The 23319-nt window shown below is 44.3% G+C and overlaps 1 protein-coding gene across 2 annotated transcripts; it reads left to right on the top strand.

The window, feature by feature from the left end:
• Nucleotides 1–3704: 3704 nt before the first annotated feature.
• Nucleotides 3705–20017, top strand: LOC138665346 (oocyte zinc finger protein XlCOF6-like). Of its 2 annotated transcripts, none has more exons than XM_069752742.1 (4): nt 3705–3947; nt 13829–13968; nt 14174–14217; nt 15977–20017. In XM_069752742.1, the coding sequence occupies exons 3-4, from the start codon at nt 14175–14177 to the stop codon at nt 18112–18114; spliced, it is 2181 nt and encodes a 726-aa protein (XP_069608843.1). In that variant the 5' UTR covers nt 3705–3947; nt 13829–13968; nt 14174; the 3' UTR covers nt 18115–20017. The 2 variants fall into 2 exon arrangements, with proteins under 2 accessions (XP_069608843.1, XP_069608842.1); XM_069752741.1 differs by having other exon boundaries at nt 3917–3958.
• The last annotated feature ends 3302 nt before the right edge of the window (nt 20018–23319 follow it).

Raw genomic sequence — 23319 nt, forward strand, 5'->3', positions numbered from 1 at the left:
GAGGGAACAGGGCAAAGTTAGTTTACTGAGTAGTTGATGTGGTAGGCTTGTTTGAAGAGTTGGGTTTTTAAAGCGCGATTGAATAGGTCGGGGCTAGGTATCAGTCTAATTGTCTGGGGAAGTGCATTCCAGAGAGCTGGCGCAGCACGAGAGAAGTCTTGGAGACGGAGGCGCGAGGTTCGGATTACGGGGAATGTTAGTCTTAGGTCATTTGTAGAACGAAGGGCACGTGTAGGGCGATAGACGGAGATGAGAGAGGAGATATAAGGCGGTGCAGAACTGTGGAGAGCTTTGTGGGTGAGGGAGATGAGTTTATACTGGACCCTCTAGCGATTGGGAAGCCAGTGTAATAACTGGCACAAGATGGAGGCATCGTTGAAGCGGCTGGACAGAAATATGACCCTGGCTGCCGCATTCAAGATGGATTGGAGAGGAGAAAGTTTGGAAAGAGGGAAACCGATCAGAAGAGAGTTGCAGTAGTCCAGACGGGAATGAGTGAGAGCAACAGTAAGAGTCTTAGCAGTTTCAAAGGTGAGAAAAGGTCAGATTCTGGAGATGTTTTTAAGATGCAGGTGAGAAGAGCGAGTGATCAGATATAGGGAGTAAAGGAAAGTTCGGTGTCGAATATGACCCCAAGACAGCGGGCATGCTGCTTGGGAGTTATGGTTGAACCCTACAGGGTAATTTCGATGTTGGGTAGAGTGAGGTTAGTAGAAGGGAGAAACACAAGAAGTTCCGTTTTGGAGAGATTTAGTTTCAGATAGAAGGAGGACATGATGTTAGAAACAGCAGACAGACAATCCTTGGTATTTTGAATTAGGGTAGGGGTGATGTCAGGGGAAGAAGTGTATAATTGGGTGTCGTCAGCATAGAGATGATACTGGAACCCACATCTGCTGATTGTTTGTCAAATAGGGGTAGTGTATAAAGAGAAGAGGAGGAGGCCCAGGACTGAACCCTGCAAAACCCCGATAGTAAGAGGACGAGGAGGGGAAGAGGAGCTGGCAAAAGATACAGTGAAGGAGCGGTCAGAGAGGTAGGAGGAGAACCAGGAGAGGGCTGTGTCCTTGGGGCCTATGGAGCGGAGCATAGTGAGGAGGAGCTGGAGATCCACAGTGTCAAATGCGGCAGAGAGATCCAGGAGAATCAGCAGAGAGCAATGACCTTTGGATTTAGCTGTTATTAGATCATTAGAGACTTTAGTGAGGGCAGTTTCATTGGAGTGTAAAGAGCGGAAACCAGAGTGTAAGGGGTCAAGAAGAGAGTTATCCGAGAGATAGCGGATCAGACGGGAGTGGACCAAGCGTTCCAGGAGTTTAGGGATGAAGGAAAGGTTAGAGACAGGTCTGTATTTAGCCGTGCAGTTCTGGTCCAGGGATGGCTTTTTAAGTAAAGGGGTTATGATTGCATGTTTAAATGAGGAGGGAAAGATGCCTGAGGAAAGAGAGAGGTTAAATATTTTAGTCAGGTGAGTGGTGACCACTGGTGAGAGAGACTGCAGGAGATGTGAAGGAATGGGGTCACTATTGCAGGTGGTAGGCCGAACAGAAGCTAGGAGCTTGGAAACTTCTTCTTCTGAAGCAGCTTCAAAGATGCCCAAGGAGATTGGGATGAGATATCATGACTGATGTTGTTGATTTTTTCAAGGAAATAAGTGGCCAGATCCTCACCGCTGAGGTTGGTGATGGGGGCCTGTACTTAAGGTTTCAGGAGGGAGTTTAAGGTTTCAAAAAGTCGTTTTGGGTTGTTGGATAGTGAGGTGATGAGTGTGGTGAAGTAGGATTGTTTGGCCAGATGAAGGGCAGAGTTATAGGTTTTGAGCATGAACTTATAGTGGAATTAAGTCTTCTTCTCCACTGACGCTCTGCACACCTTGAGCAATGCTGAAGAAAGAGTGTTTGCATAGTGTGCCAGGGCTGCCGTTGTCTGTGTTGGGTCTTTCTGCGTGTAGAAGGTGCTGCTTCATCCAGGGCATTCTTCAGTGTAATATTGAACTGTGACAATGCTAAGTCTGGACAGGAGAGTGAGGAAATGGGGGCTAAAGATGTGTGGAGGTTGTCCATAAGCTGCTGGGTATTAATGGTACGTGTATTCTGATAAGTGTGGTAGCTGGGGGTGTCCCGGGTGAGCAGACAATTCTTGACAGAGAAGGAAAGAAGGTTGTGGTCCGAGAGCGGGAGAGTGGAGTTAGTAAAGTCGTGCAGCAATCCGGGACGGGAGAAAACCAGGTCCAGAGTATTCCCGTCCTCATGCGTAGGAGAATTAGTAAACTGTGAGAGGCCGAATGAAGAAGTTAGAGAAGATGAGAGGCAGATTGGGAGAGGGGATCATTGATGGGGATGTTAAAGTCTCCCATGATGAGGGCGGGGATGTCACAGGATAGAAAGTGAGTAAGCCAGGTGGCAAAGTCTAGAAACTGGATGCAGGAGCCTGGAGGGCGATAAAAAAACGCCACTCGCAAGGAGAAGAGCTTAAGGAGTCTGACGGCGTGGACTTCGAAGGAAGGAAATGTAAGTGAGGGAACCAGGGGGATGACCTGGAAAGCACATTGTGATGAAAGGAGCAAACCAACACCTCCACCCTGTCTGTTCTCAAGTCTGGTGGTATGTGAAAATTTCAGCCCACCAAACGAGAAAGCGGATGCGGCGGTGGTGTCTGAATGCTGGATCCAGGTTTCTGTAATAGCCAGAAGGTTAAAGGGTTAGAGCTTTCATAGGAGACTTTCTGTGACATGACCCGTCTTCATGGCCATGCTTACATACTTATGTAATACAATCCTTGGCCTTCCACAACTTACCGGTACTCTGGACAGTTCTTGTTTCTCTCCCGGAGAGTAAGTTTTCGCTCGGTCCGTCTTTATGATGCTCTTCTCTCCTCTCTCTATAGAACATCCTCTTGGTAAATGCTCACAGCCAACTCCACAGGTGAGGTGCGTCTTCTTTTCTAGTCCATCCATAGCCATTTTGTCAATGTTCTTGAACACTTGTCCACTTTGCTCTATGGATTTTAACCAGACTTTAATCTGATCCAGGAAAGCCACACACAGGATTACGTCGCCGTAACGCTTCCTTTCTCCAGAATAATTAACAATACATTCCTAGATTTTGCTGGAAATGAACAGAAACATGCTTTCTTACAATTTCCCTTACACAGGAAAGCTTTGATCCCTTTCTGTGACAGCCAGTTTGTTATTCTCCATCCCATCTTTCCAAACGATGATAATTGGGTTTTTCCGCACCTTACCCGTATGAGGGCTCGTTAGTTGCATAAGTCATTTTCGAATATAGAAATATAGGGCAGTGTAACAAATCCTTCTGACCAGGTTCCATATGTGCAGCCTTCATTATGCACTAAAACACATTAACCTTCTTGGCCATTCTAGTAAAGAGACAAATTGACTTTTTTTTGCTACTTTTACAAAAATTAGACGCCGCTGATGTCTGAGAGACATACATTTGTGAGGTTTGTTATTACAAGGAAATCTGAAGTTGTGATAAGGCCACATTGTCATGTATCATGGCCAACAAGTGGGACAATAGGGGCCATGTACCTCCATCTGCGGCCACTGCCTGTGTGTGCCACCATAACGTCCCAAGTTGTTGACCCCAGACTCTCTATCCTGACCTCCTCGTCTATGGTTCTCCTGGGTATGACGTCACGGGAAAGGGGTGGGGCTTTAGGAAGAACATCACCTGCGCCAACTCGTCACATGACCTAGGAAAGGGGAGAGCTGGCGCTAACATCCTACCCAATGTTTGTGAATGTCCGGTTCCCATAGTGACTGCTCCTCCTCTGCTTATCGTTATCGCGGATCTATAACCAGTAGCTCATTACTGTTGGAACGCAGCACCTATGCAACACTGAGGCTTGGAACGCAAACAGGAAGTGCCGGGGAGGAGTGAAAGGAAGTACTTCCGGGAGCTAGAATGGCAGTGCACGGACTGGAGGTAGAGAGCGGGTCGGTCCTGCTTTATTCATTTCGTACGTGTATGGTTTCTACTGCTATGTCCCTGTCATCACCTCCGTGCCTCATATAATCCGCCCCAGAATGATCATGTGACACTGTAACCAACTAACGTGCATGTCTGCTCTATTGTGTTAGTAGTGCTGAATACATGGTGCTGAAATCAGACACTAAGCCCCATACTGGTAATGCCACCCTGCTCCCAACAGGTACTGCTATGCTGCCCATGCCCCATACTGGTAATGCCACCCTGCTCCCCAACAGGTACTGCTATGCTACCCATGCCCCATACTGGTAATGCCACCCTGCTCCCCAACAGGTACTGCTATGCTGCCCATGCCCCATACTGGTAATGCCACCCTGCTCCCAACAGGTACTGCTATGCTGCCCATGCCCCATACTGGTAATGCCACCCTGCTCCACAACAGGTACTGCTATGCTGCCCATGCCCCATACTGGTAATGCCACCCTGCTCCCCAACAGGTACTGCTATGCTGCCCATGCCCCATACTGGCAATGCCACCCTGCTCCCCAACAGGTACCGCTATGCTGCCCATGCCCCATACTGGTAATGCCACCCTGCTCCCCAACAGGTACTGCTATGCTGCCCATGCCACATACTGGTAATGCCACCCTGCTCCACAACAGGTACTGCTATGCTGCCCATGCCCCATACTGGTAATGCCACCCTGCTCCCCAACAGGTACTGCTATGCTGCCCATGCCCCATACTGGCAATGCCACCCTGCTCCCCAACAGGTACCGCTATGCTGCCCATGCCCCATACTGGTAATGCCACCCTGCTCCCCAACAGGTACTGCTATGCTGCCCATGCCACATACTGGTAATGCCACCCTGCTCCCCAACAGGTACTGCTATGCTGCCCATGCCCCATACTGGTAATGCCACCCTGCTCCCCAACAGGTACTGCTATGCTGTCCATGCCCCATACTGGTAATGCCACCCTGCTCCCCAACAGGTACTGCTATGCTGTCCATGCCCCATACTGGTAATGCCACCCTGCTCCCCAACAGGTACTGCTATGCTACCCATGCCCCATACTGGTAATGCCACCCTGCTCCCCAACAGGTACTGCTATGCTGCCCATGCCCCATACTGGTAATGCCACCCTGCTCCCAACAGGTACTGCTATGCTGCCCATGCCCCATACTGGTAATGCCACCCTGCTCCACAACAGGTACTGCTATGCTGCCCATGCCCCATACTGGTAATGCCACCCTGCTCCCCAACAGGTACTGCTATGCTGCCCATGCCCCATACTGGTAATGCCACCCTGCTCCCCAACAGGTACTGCTATGCTGCCCATGCCCCATACTGGCAATGCCACCCTGCTCCCCAACAGGTACCGCTATGCTGCCCATGCCCCATACTGGTAATGCCACCCTGCTCCCCAACAGGTACTGCTATGCTGCCCATGCCACATACTGGTAATGCCACCCTGCTCCCCAACAGGTACTGCTATGCTGCCCATGCCCCATACTGGTAATGCCACCCTGCTCCCCAACAGGTACTGCTATGCTGTCCATGCCCCATACTGGTAATGCCACCCTGCTCCCCAACAGGTACTGCTATGCTGTCCATGCCCCATACTGGTAATGCCACCCTGCTCCCCAACAGGTACTGCTATGCTACCCATGCCCCATACTGGTAATGCCACCCTGCTCCCCAACAGGTACTGCTATGCTGCCCATGCCCCATACTGGTAATGCCACCCTGCTCCCAACAGGTACTGCTATGCTGCCCATGCCCCATACTGGTAATGCCACCCTGCTCCACAACAGGTACTGCTATGCTGCCCATGCCCCATACTGGTAATGCCACCCTGCTCCCCAACAGGTACTGCTATGCTGCCCATGCCCCATACTGGTAATGCCACCCTGCTCCCCAACAGGTACTGCTATGCTGCCCATGCCCCATACTGGCAATGCCACCCTGCTCCCCAACAGGTACTGCTATGCTGCCCATACCCCATACTGGTAATGCCACCCTGCTCCCCAACAGGTACTGCTATGCTGCCCATACTGGTAATGCCACCCTGCTCCCCAACAGGTACTGCTATGGTGTCTCATGCCCCATACTGGCAAAGTAATGCCACCCTGCTCCCCAACAGGTACTGCTATGGTGTCTCATGCCCCATACTGGCAAAGTAATGCCACCCTGCTCCCCAACAGGTACTGCTATGGTGTCTCATGCCCCATGCTGGCAAAGTAATGCCACCCTGCTCCCCAACAGGTACTGCTATGGTGTCTCATGCCCCATACTGGCAAAGTAATGCCACCCTGCTCCCCAACAGGTACTGCTATGGTGTCTCATGCCCCATACTGGCAAAGTAATGCCACCCTGCTCCCCAACAGGTACTGCTATGGTGTCTCATGCCCCATACTGGCAAAGTAATGCCACCCTGCTCCCCAACAGGTACTGCTATGGTGTCTCATGCCCCATACTGGCAAAGTAATGCCACCCTGCTCCCCAACAGGTACTGCTATGGTGTCTCATGCCCCATACTGGCAAAGTAATGCCACCCTGCTCCCCAACAGGTACTGCTATCTGTCCCATACCATACCCAGAGCAAACATCAGTGTACTTGATGGAAAGCTGTCAGGTTACACATGATTCTGACCGGTGGCCATCATGGTGTAGAGAAGAAGCTGAGCAGAATTATACATAGCCTTGTGAGAATCATTCAGTATAACTAGTATATTATTCCTAAAAATCCCTGCTCGTATATGTACGGCCGGCCTCACACTAGCAAGTTTTACGGACGTAAGAGAGGTGCAGAAAATACGGATTGCATACGGTACAATGATTCTCTATGGCCCAGCACCTATCAGCCGTATTTTACTGATCAGTATTATACGGTCTTCTACGGCCGTAGAAAATCGCAGCATGCTGCGTTTGTCACCGTATTGCGCAAAAAATCCGCCAATGAAAGTCTATGGGGGCCAGAAAAATAAGGATTACACACAGACCAGCAGTGTGACTTGCGAGAAATACGCAGCAGTGTTAGAGAGAAAAGCCGGCAATTCAGCGCTGGTGTACAGTAAAATCACACTGACAGCTCCCAAAAAATAGAGGGAACACTAAAATACCACATCCTAGATATCTCTGAACGAAATATTCGAGTTGCAAATTTTTATTCATTGCATAGTGGTATGTGTTCAAAACAATAAAATATAACAATTATCAATGTAAATCAAAATGAATATCCCATGGAGGTCTGGATTTGGAATAATACTCAAAATCAAAGTGGAAAATCAAATTACAGGCTGAACCAACTTCAGTAGAAATGCCTCATGACAAGGAAAAGAAGCTCAGTATTGTGTGTGGTTTCCACGTGCCTGTATGACCTCCCTACTGTACAACGCCTGGGCATGCTCCTGATGAGGCGGCGGATGGTCTCCTCCCAGACCTGGACTAAAGCATCCGCCAACTCCTGGACAGTCTGTGGTGCAACGTGACATTGATGGATGGAGCGAGACATGATGTTCCAGATGTGCTCAGATTCAGGTCTGGGGAACGGGCGGGCCAGTCCATAGCTTCAATGCCTTCATCTTGCAGGAACTGCTGACACACTACAGCCACATGAGGTCTGGCATTGTCCTGAATTAGGAGGAACCCAGGGCCAACCGCACCAGCATATGGTCTCACAAGGGGTCTGAGGATCTGATCTCGGTACCTAATGGCAGTCAGGCTACCTCTGGCGAGCTCATAGAGGGCTGTGCAGCCCTCCAAAGAAATGCCACCCCACACTATTACTGACCCACTGCCAAACATGTCATCCTGAAGTCGTTGCAGGCAGTAGATTGTTCTCCACGTCGTCTCCAGACTCTGTCACGTCTGTCACATGTGCTCAGTGTGAACCTTCTTTCATCTGTGAAGAGCACAGGGCACCAGTGGCGAATTTGCCAATCCTGGTGTTCTCTGTCAAATGCTCAGCATCCTGCACAGTGTTGGGCTGTGAGCACAACCCCCATCTGTGGACACTTGCACATTTGTGGCCTGCTGGAGGTCATTTTGCAGGGCTCCGGCAGTGCTCCTCCTGTTCCTCTTTGCACAAAGGCTGAGGTAGCGATCCTGCTGCTGGGTTGTTGCCCTCCTACGGCCCCCTCCACGTCTTCTGGTGTACTGGCCTGTCTCCTTGTAGCGCCTCCAGCCTCTGGACACTACGCTGACAGACACAGCAAATCTTCTTGCCTCAGCTCGCATTGATGTGCCATTCTGGATGAGCTGCACTATCTGAGCCACTTGTGTGGGTGGTAGAGTCGTCTCATGCTACCTCGAGTGTGAAAGCACAACCAACATTCAAAAGTGACTAAAACATCAGCCAGAAAGCATTGGTACTGAGATGTTGTCTGTGGTCCCCACCTGCAGAACCACTCCTCTATTGAGTGTGTCTTGATAATTGCCACAGGAAAGATATATATCTTGGTAGCGTGTTAGCCAGTAGATAGAAAAATATTTAGAATTGCGAGTCCTCAGTGGTTGATACCTTTTTAATGGCTAACTGAAAAGATGGTAAGAAATTGTAAGCTTTCGAGACTATAAAGGTCTCTTCATCAGGCAAAGACTAAAAGAAATTCTGAAGAATCGCATATTTATGCACAACATAGCACAGAAAAAAAACAAACAAACATGGATAAGACAGGTGACATGAAGCAGAATTACCATGAGTGATAAACAGTTATGTCCATAAATATTGGACCAGTTCTTAGATAAGGAATGTTTTATTGTCCTCTGATTGGGGTCTGGTTCTGTTGTGATGACCCCTCATAGTCTGAGGGGCAAGTTCCTTAGTTGATGTAAAAAGACATAAATTCATGCGACACATTCATTCCTCCAATAAGGCTGTCAAAGGTCGTCATCAGTTTATATTCCCATACTCTTCTGTCTCTCTTAGATTTAAAGCTACCGTATATACTCGAGTATAAGCCAACCCGAGTATAAGCCGACCCCCCTAATTTTGCCACAAAAAACTGGGAAAACTTGTTGACTCGAGTATAAGCCTAGGGTGGAAACGCAGCATTTACCGGTGAATTTCAAAAATAAAAATAGATCATTATTTCCCCATAGCTGCCATATAGTGCTCTGCACCGTTCATGATTGTCCCATAGCTGTGCCCCATATAGTGCTCTGCACCGTTCATAGTTCCCTATAGCTGTGCCCCATACAGTGCTCTGCACCGTTCATTATTGCCCTATAGCTGTGCCCCATATAGTGCTCTGCACCATTCATTATTTCCCTATAGCTGTGCCCCATACAGTGCTCTGCACCGTTCATAGTTCCCTATAGCTGTGCCCCTTATAGTGCTCTGCACCGTTCATTATTGCCCTATAGCTGTGCCCCATATAGTGCTCTGCACCATTCATTATTTCCCTATAGCTGTGCCCCATATAGTGCTCTGCACCGTTCATTATTGCCCTATAGCTGTGCCTTATATAGTGCTCTGCACCGTTCATATTGCCCCATAGCTCTGCCATATAGTGCTCTGCACCGTTCATATTTCCCCATAGCTGTGCCCCATATAGTGCTCTGCACCGTTCATATTGTCCCATAGCTGTGCCATATAGTGCTCTGCGCCGTTCATATTTCCCCATAGCTGTGCCCCATATAGTGCTCTGCACCGTTCATATTGCCCCATAGCTGTGCCCCATATAGTGCTCTGCACCGTTCATATTGCCCCATAGCTGTGCCCCATATAGTGCTCTGCACCGTTCATATTGCCCCATAGCTGTGCCCCATATAGTGCTCTGCACCGTTCATATTGCCCCATAGCTGTGCCCCATATAGTGCTCTGCACCGTTCATATTGCCCCATAGCTGTGCCCCATATAGTGCTCTGCACCGTTCATATTGCCCCATAGCTGTGCCCCATATAGTGCTCTGCACCGTTCATATTGCCCCATAGCTGTGCCCCATATAGTGCTCTGCACCGTTCATATTGCCCCATAGCTGTGCCCCATATAGTGCTCTGCACCGTTCATATTGCCCCATAGCTGTGCCCCATATAGTGCTCTGCACCGTTCATATTGCCCCATAGCTGTGCCATATAGTGCTCTGCACCGTTCATATTTCCCCATAGCTGTGCCCCATATAGTGCTCTGCACCGTTCATATTGCCCCATAGCTGTGCCCCATATAGTGCTCTGCACCGTTCATATTGCCCCATAGCTGTGCCCCATATAGTGCTCTGCACCGTTCATATTGCCCCATAGCTGTGCCATATAGTGCTCTGCACTGTTCATTATTTCCCTATAGGTGTGCCCAATACAGTGCTCTGCACCGTTCATTATTTCCCTATAGCTGTGCCCAATACAGTGCTCTGCACCGTTCATTATTTCCCTATAGCTGTGCCCCATACAGTGCTCTGCACCGTTCATTATTTCCCTATCGCTGTGCCCCATACAGTGCTCTGCACCGTTCATTATTTCCCTATAGCTGTGCCATATAGTGCTCTGCACCGTTCATTATTTCCCTATCGCTGTGCCATATAGTGCTCTGCACCGTTCATTATTTCCCTATAGCTGTGCCCCATACAGTGCTCTGCACCGTTCATTATTTCCCTATAGCTGTGCCCCATACAGTGCTGTGCACCGTTCATTATTTCCCTATAGCTGTGCCCCATACAGTGCTCTGCACCGTTCATTATTTCCCTATAGCTGTGCCCCATACAGTGCTCTGCACCGTTCATTATTTCCCTATAGCTGTGCCCATATAGTGCTCTGCACCGTTCATAGTTCCCTATAGCTGTGCCTCATATAGTGCTCTGCACCGTTCATAGTTCCCCATAGAAAGCTCTGCCATTGCCGCTGCTGCTGCAGTAAAAAAAAAAAAAACATACTCACCTCTCTTGCTTGCAGCTCCCGGCGTCCGGTCCCGGCGTCTCGTCCCGGCGTCTCTGCACTGACTGATCAGGCAGAGGGCGCCGTGCACACTATATGCGTCATCGCGCCCTCTGACCTGAACAGTCAGAGCGCAGCCGCCGGGAAGATGGAGCGGCGCCCGGCGGCTGGAACGCGGACAGGTGAATATTACATACTTACCTGGTCCCGACGTCCGGCTCCCTCTGCCTGTCACAGCTGTCTTCGGTGCCGCAGCTTTCTCTAATCAGCGGTCACCGGCACCGCTGATTAGAGAAATGAATAGGCGGCTCCACCCCTATGGGAGGTGGAGCCGCCTATTCATTTCTCTAATGAGCGGCCCCACGTGACCGCTGAAGAGGAGAAGAGCTGCAGCACCGAAGAGACCGTGGGACGCGGTGGGAGCGCCAGGATCGCTGGGACTAGGTAAGTATGCCTCAGCGCCCTCACCCGCCGACCCTGCCACCCACCTTGACTCGAGTATAAGCCGAGAGGGGCACTTTCAGCCCAAAAATTTGGGCTGAAAATCTCGGCTTATACTCGAGTATATACAGTACCTTTTAACACAAGTAATTTCATGTCCATAATGTTATGATTTGGGAGACAAAAATGTATTGCCACAGGTAGATCTATTCTTTTTTCTCTTATTGTGTGGCGGTGAGAATTCATTCCTGTCTCCCCTACATACAGACCCCCAGTTGGACATTTAGTACAAATAATTAGGTACACCACATTAGCAGTGTCGCAGCTGAAAGTACCAGGGATCTTGTAGTCCTGATGTGAATTGGGGATCTTTATCTTGTCTGTGGTCATTATAAATGGACAGGTTTTACATTTTTTCTGATTGCAAGGAAAGGTTCCTGCAGCTGTTGGAGAGGACAGGGAGCTCTTTACAATGACGCTTCTTAGATTTGGGGGCTGAATGTTATAAGTTCTGTGGTGAAACTTATAAAATTCATCCTCACCCACAATTACTTTGAATTTGACAAGAAGATCTATCTACAGGAGACTGGCACAGCAATGGGAAGTAAAATGGCCCCACAGTATGCAAATCTTTTCATGGCCAAGCTTGAAAGCGACTTTGTTCTCATGTCCCATCAGGCCTCTGGCGTACTACCACTACATTGATGACATTTTAATCATCTGGACGGAGTCTGAGCCACAGCTAAAGACGTTCCATGGACAGTTTAATCAATTTCATCCTACGATCAACTTGACACTCCACTACTCCTGCACTGAAATTAACTTTTTGGACACCATCATTAAGCTGCAGAAATTGATTAAATCATTGTAAAGAGCTCCCTGTCCCCCTCTCGGCTTATACTCGAGTCATACCCAGGGGTCGGCAGGGGAGGGGGAGCGGGGGTTGTCTAATTATACTCACCTACTCCTGGCGCGGTCCCTGCACATCCCTGCTTCTTCCAGCGCTGCAGCTTCTTCCTGTACTGAGCGGTCACATGGTACCGCTCATTACAGTAATGAATATGCGGCTCCACCTCCCATAGAGGTGGAGCTGCATATTCATTACTGTAATGAGCAGTAACTGACCGCTCAATACAGGAAGAAGATGCAGCGCTGGAAGAAGCAGGGACGTGCAGGGATCGCACCAGGAGTAGGTGAGTGTACGGGTAGGGGAGCGCTGCGCGATATTCACCACTCCTTGTTCCGATGCGGCTCCGTCTTCAGCGTCCTCTGGCTGTGACGCTCAGGTCAGAGGGCACGGTGACGTGGTCAGTGCGCGCCCTCTGCGTGAACGTCAGTGCTGCAGACGGAGCCGCAGCGGAACGAGGAGAGGTGAATATTGAAACTGCCGGGGGTCCTGAGCGACGAGAGGTGAGTATGTGATTTTTTTTTTTTTTTTTTATCGCAGCAAAAGCATATGGGGCAAGTGACTGTACGGAGCATCTTATGGGGCAATAACGTTTGTGCAGCACTATAAGGGGCAAGTGACTGTATGGAGCATCTTATGGGGCAATAACGTTTGTGCAGCACTATAAGGGGCAAGTGACTGTATGGAGCATCTTATGGGGCCATAACGTTTGTGCAACACTATATAGGGAAAATATCTCTATGGAGCATCTTATGGGGCCCTTATTACCCTTTATGCAGGATTATATGGGGCATATTTTAATATGGAGCATCTAATGGGGCCCATCAAACTTTATGGAGCATTATATGGGGCTCCTGATTCAATATGGATATTCAAAAACACTTTACCTACTGATGTCTCAATTAATTTTACTTTTATGGGTATCTATTTTTACTTTTGACATTTACCGGTAGCTGCTTCATTTTCCACCCTAGGCTTATACTCGAGTCATTAAGTTTTCCCAGTTTTTCGTGGCAAAATTAGGGGGGTCGGCTTATACTCGGGTTGGCTTATACTCGAGTATATACAGTATATATAAAATATATATATATATATATATATATATATAATCTCAGAAGTTTGACAGATTTCTAAAAATTTGCAATTTTCAAACTTTGAATGATAATCTGGATCGTCATACCACACAAAATGGTTAATAAATATCTTTTTACTACCTTTACATCAGCACCAACTGTAAAATGTTCTTTTATTTTGTGAGGATGTTAGAAGCTTTACAATTGTAGCAATCACTCTTCTTTCTTTTTCAAAGAAATCTTCATTTTTTTAGGGACCAATTACGGTTTGAAGTGTCTTTGTGGGACATAAATATTGGAACCCCCCCCCCCACAACAAAAAAAAGTGATACCATTTTAAAAACAGCACCCTTTATTATATTGAAAACTGCTGTCAGGATAATTGTCGCAACAGGTTTCCTTTAAGTTATGTAACCCTACTCTGCAGAAATAATAGAAAAAAGAATGAGTAGACAAAATCAGTGTATTGATGATGTGGTCAATTAGGGAATTATTGAGTGAATTGATTACCATGGCTATATCAGGGGCACCCGTCTTTCCCCAGAGTGATACTTTCTAATGACTGTCTGTCTCACATTGTGTGTAGGTCTATGCTATTGTGAAGAAGACATCTGATGCAGCGGAAGGATCAGAACCCGCACCATACCGTACAGCCTCCGCCTCAAAAACAATGAGCAAGAGATCCTCATACTCTGCACCACGGTGGTTGTGCTGCTGACTGGAGAGGTGAGGCATGTCGGCACGTATTACTGGCACATGGACAGAGGTGGCTGTATCACTGACTACTTTCTTCTGCCCTCTGCTTGAAATGGTTTAGTTCTTCCAATGTATTACCTCTGTATGGTTTTATGTCTTCTTGGATGTTCCATAAATTACATTGATGATAATGGAAATTGTCATTTGCTTAATACTCCTTTTCTTTTCTTTACAGTATGGAGCATGGGGATGTTTTTCTCAAGGATAATGAACCTATGGGTATGAAGATTTCTATTGTTATAGTCCTGTAAATTACTCTCTAAATTGTTGTGGGCTAATTTTATATTTTTTCCTGTAACCCTTTCCTGTAATTCTTTGTCCATTTTTCTTAAATACTCGAAATAAGCAGGAAACAAAAAAAAAAAAAGATATATTCACCAGGGTCAAATCAAGTTCCACTGGTCTTGATGAACCAGTTTTTTACTACAGTGGTCACAAGATACTGTACCTGGAAGAACAGACAAGCATGGGATGGACGATATCAGAACAGGAACCAGGGGCTTTGGTCAAGTGAAAATATCCTTTTATTTATTTTTTTTCATTTCCAGCATTTGAGAATCAAAATGGCTCTCCTGGACAACCACTTTTAACCCCTTTAGTGACGGAGCAAATTTTTGAAATCTGACCAGTGTCACTTTATGCGGTAATAACTCTGTAGTGCTTCGACAAATTCCAGTGATTTTTAAGATTGTTTTTTCGTGACACATTATACTTTATTATAATGGTAAATTTAGGTCGATATGTTTTGTTTATTTATAAAAAAATATCAGAAGTTTGACAAAAATGTAAAAAAAAAAATAGAAATAGCAATTTTCAAACTTTGAATGATTATCCCTTCAATTCAGATAGTTATACCACAACATAACATGAATAAATGACATTACCAACATGTCTGCTTTACATCAGCACCATTTGTAAAATGTTATTTTATTTTGTTAGAATTTTAGGAGGTTTAAAATGTAGCAGTAATTTTTAAGTTTTTCATGGAAATTTACAAAATTATTTTTTTAGGGACCTATCCAGGTTTGAAGTGACTTTAGGGGCCCTATATATTGGAAAAAAAACAAAAGTGATACCATTTTAAAAACCGTACCCCTCGACATATTAAAATTTGCCATCACATAGTTTATTAACCCTTCAGGTGATTTTTAGGAATTAATGCAAAGTGACAAGACAGGAACGAAAAAGTGTATTTTTACCACCTAAATGTCGCTGACTTCTGAACAGGCAACTGGTACCGGAAGACTCTAAGGCCGCTATTTGGCTGTGAATTGCCACGGCAAACATCAGGACCACACAATCATGATCGCAGGGTGCCGGTGGGGTAAAGAGGCAGCGCCCACACTCTTTTAAACATTTATATGATATAGTCATTATTGACAGCAGCATCTAAGGGGTTAAACAGATATGGACGGTGACAACACTGATCGTGGCTGATGCAGCAAGTTTTCAGCTGGCGTGTACAGCCGGCAGCTGCTGGATTGTTACCTGTATGGGGATGTTATTCTCTTATATCTCAGGTCAGTTAAGACGTATCGGCGGTCATTAAGGGGTTAAAACTTAAGCTCAAGGGATTAAGAGAATGTTAGTTTATGACAGACAAATTCTGCATAATGTAAACTATGTATAATAATGTTTATTTCGGTCCAGGTGACAGAGCCGATCGCTTTCTGTTGGTGCAGTACAACTCACTGCATGGCTTTCTGAAGCCAGGTGTTCAGAGAATGTTTTGACCAAGCAGGATCACCTGAGATGGTTCATGGCGTTGTTTAAAGGGTGCATTCAGCTCTAATTTCTAAATGATTAATCCATTAGTTTCTTTTGAAAAAGATTTGAGGAATATTGCCGTGGTGATTGATTCTATAGAATCAAGAAATCTCTCTTCTCATTCTAACTATCATATCTAATGGACCAAAATATTTTCTTGAACACTGTCTCTGTGAGAATCTGAAAATGTGATTTTTTTTTTTTTTTGTAGATTCCGACAAAGACAGAAACTCTCCTGGAGCATTTCATAATCTCCCTGCCATCGACCGTACAACCTCTATAACAAGTGTTGTAAACAATAATCAGGGACAATCTGTCAGAAGTGTTAAAAAGGAGTCTGTGTTGCATACGGAAAGTGGCAACAGATCACCCACAGACTTTCCAGCTACACAGCACAATACTGCTTATATTAAGGAAGAGTCCCAGGAAAAAGACAACCCTGACAATGTTGTCCCCAAGATACTGACCCAACATGTGTTTATTGATAGTGACATAGATTCCTTGTCTAGTGAGGAGGGAAGTCAGACAAGCTTTGACATCGATACACAAGCACAGTCTGGCCATTTAAACAGAAACTGCTTACCAAAAGAATATACAGAACCTTGTTTATCTACGCCCATAAAAGAGGAATCTAAATTATGTGATGAAGGAAATCTCAAAGATACTGACACGTATTCCCCAGCACACGGTGTAAGTGCAGGGCAGATGTCTGTCCAAGTCAAAGAATCAGCATGTGGACACATGAGTACACCCGCAGATCATGCACAGCATCATCCATCTCCTGACTTTAAGGAAGAATCAGATTCTTGTGAAGAAGACAGTGTCTCTGATATCGAGGGTCACCCATCTGAAGATTATATCCCAGTGACCATTAAAGAAGAATCTGCCTCGTGTGATGAAGATAACCTCACAGATGGTGATCTTTATCTGCCAGAGCAACATATAAACCCCCAGTCCCCGTACCAATATGACGGAGAATATTCTTGTCCTGTATGTGAAAAGACCTTTAATACAGCAGTTGAACGAGTGAGACACCAACGAATTCACATGCAGAACAAAACACTCTCATGCAGTTTGTGTGATAAATGTTTTAGCAGTAAATCAGACCTTGCAAGACACACGCGGATTCACAAAGGAGACAAGCCTTATTTATGTTACGAATGCGGCAAATCTTTTAGCAAAAAATCTGGTGTTATTAGACATGAAAAAATCCACACCGGTGAAAAGCCATTTACCTGTCTGGAATGTGGAAAATGTTTTGGCCGGGACTCGCATTTGAACAGGCATCAAAGAATCCACACTACAGAACATGGTTTTACGTGCTCTGAGTGCGGAAACATATTTACCAGAGAGTCACAACTTATCCGACACTTGAGAATTCACACAGGAGAAAAACCTTTCTCTTGTACAAAGTGTGATAAGTGTTTCCTTAAGAAGTCAGATGTTGTCAGGCATGAGAAAATTCACACAGGGGAGAAGCCATTTGTTTGTTCGGAATGTGACAAGTGTTTCAGCAGACATTCTCATCTTGTTATCCACCAGCGGGTACACACAGGAGAGAAAACCTTCTCCTGTTCCGAGTGTGGCAAATGCTTCACTCAGTACTCAACCCTCATCTCACACCGCAGGATGCACACAGGTGAAAAACCTTTTGCTTGCCCAGAGTGTGGGGAAACTTTTGCTCAGAAACGAGACTTGAATAAACATATGACTCTTCACACCGGGGTGAAACCTTTCCCATGTTCAGAGTGTGGCAAGAGCTTTGTGTTGAAATATGAGTTGAGGAAGCATCTGAGAATCCACACGGAAGAGAAACACTTTGTCTGCTCTGAGTGTGGCAAATGTTTCATCACAAAGTCTGACCTGATGCGTCATCAGAGGATTCACACGGGAGAGAAGCCTTTTGCATGTTCAGAATGTGGAAAATGTTTCAGTAGGCACACTTACTTGGGGATTCATCAACGGGTTCACACAGGGGAGAAGCCATTTGTTTGTACAGAGTGTGGCAAGTGTTTTAGTCAACGGACAGCCCTTGCTGCACATAGTAGGACTCACACAGGAGGTAGGCCATTTGCATGCTCAGAGTGCGGTAAGAGTTTCAGCAAAAAATCGGATCTTCTCCGACATCAAAGAATCCACACAGGGGAGAAACCATTTACGTGTCCAGAGTGTGATAAATCCTTTAGCCGTCACACCTATCTTATTATACACAAGAGAATACACACTGGGGAGAAGCCATTTCCGTGCCCCGAATGTGGAAAGCGCTTCTCTTATAAGTCACACCTTGTCAGACATCAGCAGAGAATCCATGTGTCAGAAGGCGCCTTCCCTTACTCTGAGAGTCAGTAGGAAGGTCATAATGAAAGAAAGTAACCCTTTGATGGGGATCCATCAACGGGTTCACACAGGGAAGCCATTTGTTTCTAAAGTGTGTGGCAAATGTTTTAGTCAATGGACAGCCCTTGTTGCACATGGTAGTTAGTCATAACGAAACAAATTAACCTAAAGGGGTATTCCCATCTCCAAGATTTTATCCCAATATGTAGTAAGTGTAATCATAACATTAGCACATACCTCCAATTAGAAATGTAGCATCGTTTTTTTTTAAATTTTTTTTACTTGTTATGTCTCTTTTTTCATGTGCGAACATTGGGCGGCACGGTGGCGCAGTGGTTAGCACAGCAGCCTTGCAGCGCTGGAGTCCTGGGTTCAAACCCCACCAAGGACAACATCTGCAAAGAGTTTGTATGTTCTCTCCGTGTTTGCGTGGGTTTCCTCCGGGCACTCCGGTTTCCTCCCACATTCGAAAGACATACTGACAGGGAATTTAGATTGTGAGCCCCATCAGGGACAGTGATGATAATGTGTGCAAAATGTAAAGCGCTGCGGAATATGTTAGCGCTATATAAAAATAAAGATTATTATTATTATTATTATTATTGCCGGATCTTAGGTATCCATGGTTATGTCCACTGATAGTCACAGTTAGCTAGTTGCTAGTGATCGTAACCATGGATTCCTAAGTTCCTGCAATGCCTGTATATGAGGAAAGAAACATAGCGAATCAGAAAAACTATACTATATTTCTAATTGGAGGTATTTGCTAATATTATTATTATTATTATTATTACACCTACTACATATTGGGATAGGATCTTGGAGATGGGAATACCTCTTTTACAGGAAGAAGGACTTCTGTAAATAAAAGGTGGCAGATGTATTGAAGGCAACTCTCTAACCGTGAGATCCCACAGAAACACAAATGCTACTAATACTTTTTATATGCAAGTGCTTCTCTCTAAATTAGAATATCGTCAAAAAGTTAATTTATTTCAGTTCTTCAATACAAAAAGTGAAACTCATATAGAGTCATTACAAACAGAGTGATCAATAAGTTAACTTGATGATGATATTCTAATTTAGTGAGAAGCACTTGTAATTATGTAGGAGCTAGAGAATTAAACGTGTGTCTTGTATGTGTGTTGCAAGCTTCCAGTTGTCTCAATAAACATTGCGTCACTTTTTCAGTCGCTTAGCTTTCTGTAGAGTGAGAAGAAGTCACGTGACAATCGGGGTAATGGACGTTTATCAAAAATGTATCTCCTGATAAGTTTTCTGTTGTTAGAGGAAGATTAAATACAGAGTAAGAACGAGTCATTTCACAAAACGTAAAGGAAGAACTAAAAGCAAACCCAATGCCATATGGGTCATTCCATATCAAGTGATCCAAATATGAATATTTTTTTTTATATTTTTTTTAATGAAGTACAACTTTATTTAATTACAGATTACAAGTTTTTAATTTTTCTTCATGAGATAATTTTTTAGACTTCTAAAGTTTTGAAAAAGCGCGGATTTTGGTCTGGTATGGCTTTACACTTTTCATCATGTCTCAGGCTAGAATTAAGATGAAGAGGTGGGAGAGGCATCATTGTTCTCAGAACGGTACCGGCTTTCATTTGATATGTCACAAGACTATGTTTCTTTATATTTTGTTTTGGAGAAATCAAATTTAATATTTTGATGCGCTATTGTGAAAAAAACTTATGTTTTAAAATTGAGAAAAAATGCATGTGTTAAAAGTGTTCTTGTTTATATTTGTGCAGGGATTCAACTTGGGATTATTTTTTTTATAAGCCTTGAATCATCTGATTTTACGTTTGTGTGAGTTTCTTCCTTTTTTTTCTTTTCAAATTACAACTTACTGAATTCAACATTTTATATGCAACAATAAAAAACCACAAAAACCAAATCCCGAAGTGCCAGAATAAATACATCTTAATCATCATAACACAACTTGCTCAGCATTTTCAACCTGAATTCATTGAGCAAACCAAAAGAAAAAAGGTGATCACATCCTCAAGTGTGATTTTTCTAAATACAGTCTCATCATAATTATATGTTACAAACAAGATTAAAAGAACCAATATTTCTACCACCTATTTATACATGTAGCAATTTTTTTTCCTATTAGATCACTAAACATGTAGTTTATGAAGTGTTTAAGAAGAATAGTCCAGGAGTTAAATCCTTGTTCTATAAAATATGAACTAGTCAAACAATAGTAGGTTTTTACACTGGCCTTTTGTCATTGTCCCTTCTAGTGGGTGAAATGTCATCTTGTCCATAAGCGCTTACTAACAATGGCCATTTCCTTTTGTGTCAGAGTATGTACGGCCGGTCATGGTGTCCGGCTCCACCTTAGTTATATCTGATTTTTGTAACTTTTACAATGTCTGGTTTTCTTGGATACACAAAGGACGGCGCTGGACCAGAAGGTGCAAAAAAGTCCTTTCTACGTCTTCATTTTCACAATCTTTGGAGAGTCCAGTAGCCGCCACCAGCGCCAATCATAAATCATATTCACAGGTCACATCACCAGTTATGTCATCCATTGCCGATCTTGTGCCGCCTTCTACCACCTCATGGACTTCACTGTCTTCATTTCTGTTTCACTACATGGGAGGACAGTGCGGTATTGCTGAGTCCCTTTGATGGGTTCTGCTTCCTGTAACCAATGTTTTCATAATCTCTCCTCCTCTTCGTAGTCCTGGTTTGTACAGTACATGAACTGGATGTTAAGAATATGTTTCTCCCTCCATTTGAGGAGTTTCCTGGGTGTTAAGATTTGGTGTGAACCCTCTGGAGGCTGGAGTTGCCGGCCTGTCATCTGCTCTGCATTCACAGTCTACCCCTGTTCATTCTCAGGATGAGTCCTAACAAAGCTTCTCCTCTGTGCTCTCCTAAGCTGTAACATAATAAAATAATACAGTAATATCTAGCAATCATGGATTATTTGGTAAATATAGACCCCACACTGTTAGACCACAGGCTGAACAGATCTGAATTGGAGATTTTCGAATTGACACTGTAATAGTTTTATTTTTGTAAATATGATCCCATCACGATCCCAACTTGTATTTTGGTACAGATGTGGCTGGGAGCATAGCAGGCACATGTGCAGTTTTTGAAATTTTTAAATTAACGTTTTTTTTCGGAAATGCATTTTAAAATTTTGCATTTACGTTTGCATGGGTAAAATATTAACAAAGATGCTCTTGTGACATACTGTATCTGGTGAAAGCCTGTACAGTTCTGAGTTGAATGGTGTTTATTTTGTTTCTCTATCTTTTTTCTAACCTGAGTTATGAGGAGAAATGTAAAGGCAGGCAACACCGAAATTCACACTTTTTCTGAACTTTGAAAATCAATTAAAAAAAAAATATCTAGAATTTTTTTTTTCTTCACATTTTGAATTCTCTGACACACTATTGCCAAATAACAAAATCTCAAAAGAATTATAAATATAGAGGTAAAAATCATTGGTTCACTTGACATGGAATGACCCATATCTCAAGGATTCTGTACAACTTTTTATTTAAGATGCGTCACTGGCATTAGATGGACTTGGCCACTCAAGCATTTTGCAAAACGCTATGTACAGAAAGGACACCTAAAATCTGCAGCAAAACGGTAGTGTCTGAACATGGCCCTACACTTCAGTTTGAAACCATGAAAGATCTGTCCTAAATGGTATGTTAATAGCAGATAGAAGTAAACGTGGATATTGACCGCGCTTCGTTCTATCTGCTATTGTGAATTGGTCAATTGGTTTGACCTCTGGATCTGCAGCAGCTGTTGGCTCTGATGAGTCCTATGGGCTTTTATAATATGGAATACTAGGTGAGTGCAAACTGATAGTTTCAAAATATAATCGGCTAAGGCCCTATTTGCGCTTTTTTCTCTCCTAGAGTGTTCAGTGTTTCTAAATGGTATGGTAACAAAGATGTCACAGGTACACAAATATACGGTATACGGATATAGTAGTGTAAAGATTACATGAGCAGAGGGTAAGAAAGGATTATTCCTAGTGCTGTACTCAAGAACGCAAAGTCCGATGATTGGTAGTATTAGTATTTGAATTGATGATATTTTCCATGCATATGGTATTTTTAGTTCATATATTTACTATGCCTTTATATAAAGGTGCACTGGCAATATGATATGCCAAGTTTTATTGACTGCCATAAGTTTGAATGGAAAGGTATATGGGCATAGACAAGGCCAATTGTAATTTTAAGGGAACATGGAGGTAATCTGCAATAACAGTATGTAGTAGTAGTATGATCTAAGATAAAGGCACGCTGGTTATAGATGAGTAAAATAGTGTTATATTATCTAATACAAATGCATGCTGGTTATATGGTGATATATGATGTCATATGCAGATAGACTTTATATATAATGTCATGTAGGGATATATTGGAGATATCGTAGTGTGAGTTTATAAGAAGTCTTACACTGGGGTATGTAAGGCTGCATGGTGATGTCTGAGGGAATATGACTTTATATTGGTTAAATGTAGGTGTGAAGATTTTATGGTGCACGGTTGTATGCAGGTAAAGGTACTCTGTAGTCAAAGGGGTTTTCCAGCCTAAATTGATAAGTCTGCAGTCACTCTGCGTGACTGCAGACTTATGAATTCCCCCAGCGCACGCCTTATGTGCTGCGAGGATTTGCCTCTTTCTGAGCCAGGACTGGCGGCTACGTATGAGTTATACATACAGCCAAAGACCGTCTAGTGGGCCCTGGCCGGGAGTATATACAGTGGGTACTGAAAGTATTCAGTCTCCTTTAAATTTTTCACACTTTGTTTCATTGCAGCCATTTGATAAATTCAAAAAAGTTCATTTTTTTTCTCATTTCTAATTTACACTCTGCACCCCATCTTGACTGAAAAAAACAGAAATGTAGTAATTTTTGTAAATGTATTAAAAAAGAAAAATTGAAATATCACATGGTCATAAGTATTCAGACCATTTGCTCATACACTCATTTAAGTCACATGCTGTCCATTTCCTTGTGATCCTTCTTGAGATGGTTCTATTCCTTCATTGGAGTCCAGCTGTGTTTAGTTAAACTGATAGGGCATGATTTGGAAAGACACACACCTGTCTATACAAGACCTCACAGTGTATGTCAGACCAAATGAGAATCATGAGGTCAAAGGAACTGGCCAAGGAGTTCAGAGACAGAATTGTGGCAAGGCACAGA

This window comes from Ranitomeya imitator, chromosome 2, assembly GCF_032444005.1.
Source record: "Ranitomeya imitator isolate aRanImi1 chromosome 2, aRanImi1.pri, whole genome shotgun sequence".
In the NCBI taxonomy this organism is placed as follows: Eukaryota; Metazoa; Chordata; class Amphibia; order Anura; family Dendrobatidae; genus Ranitomeya; species Ranitomeya imitator.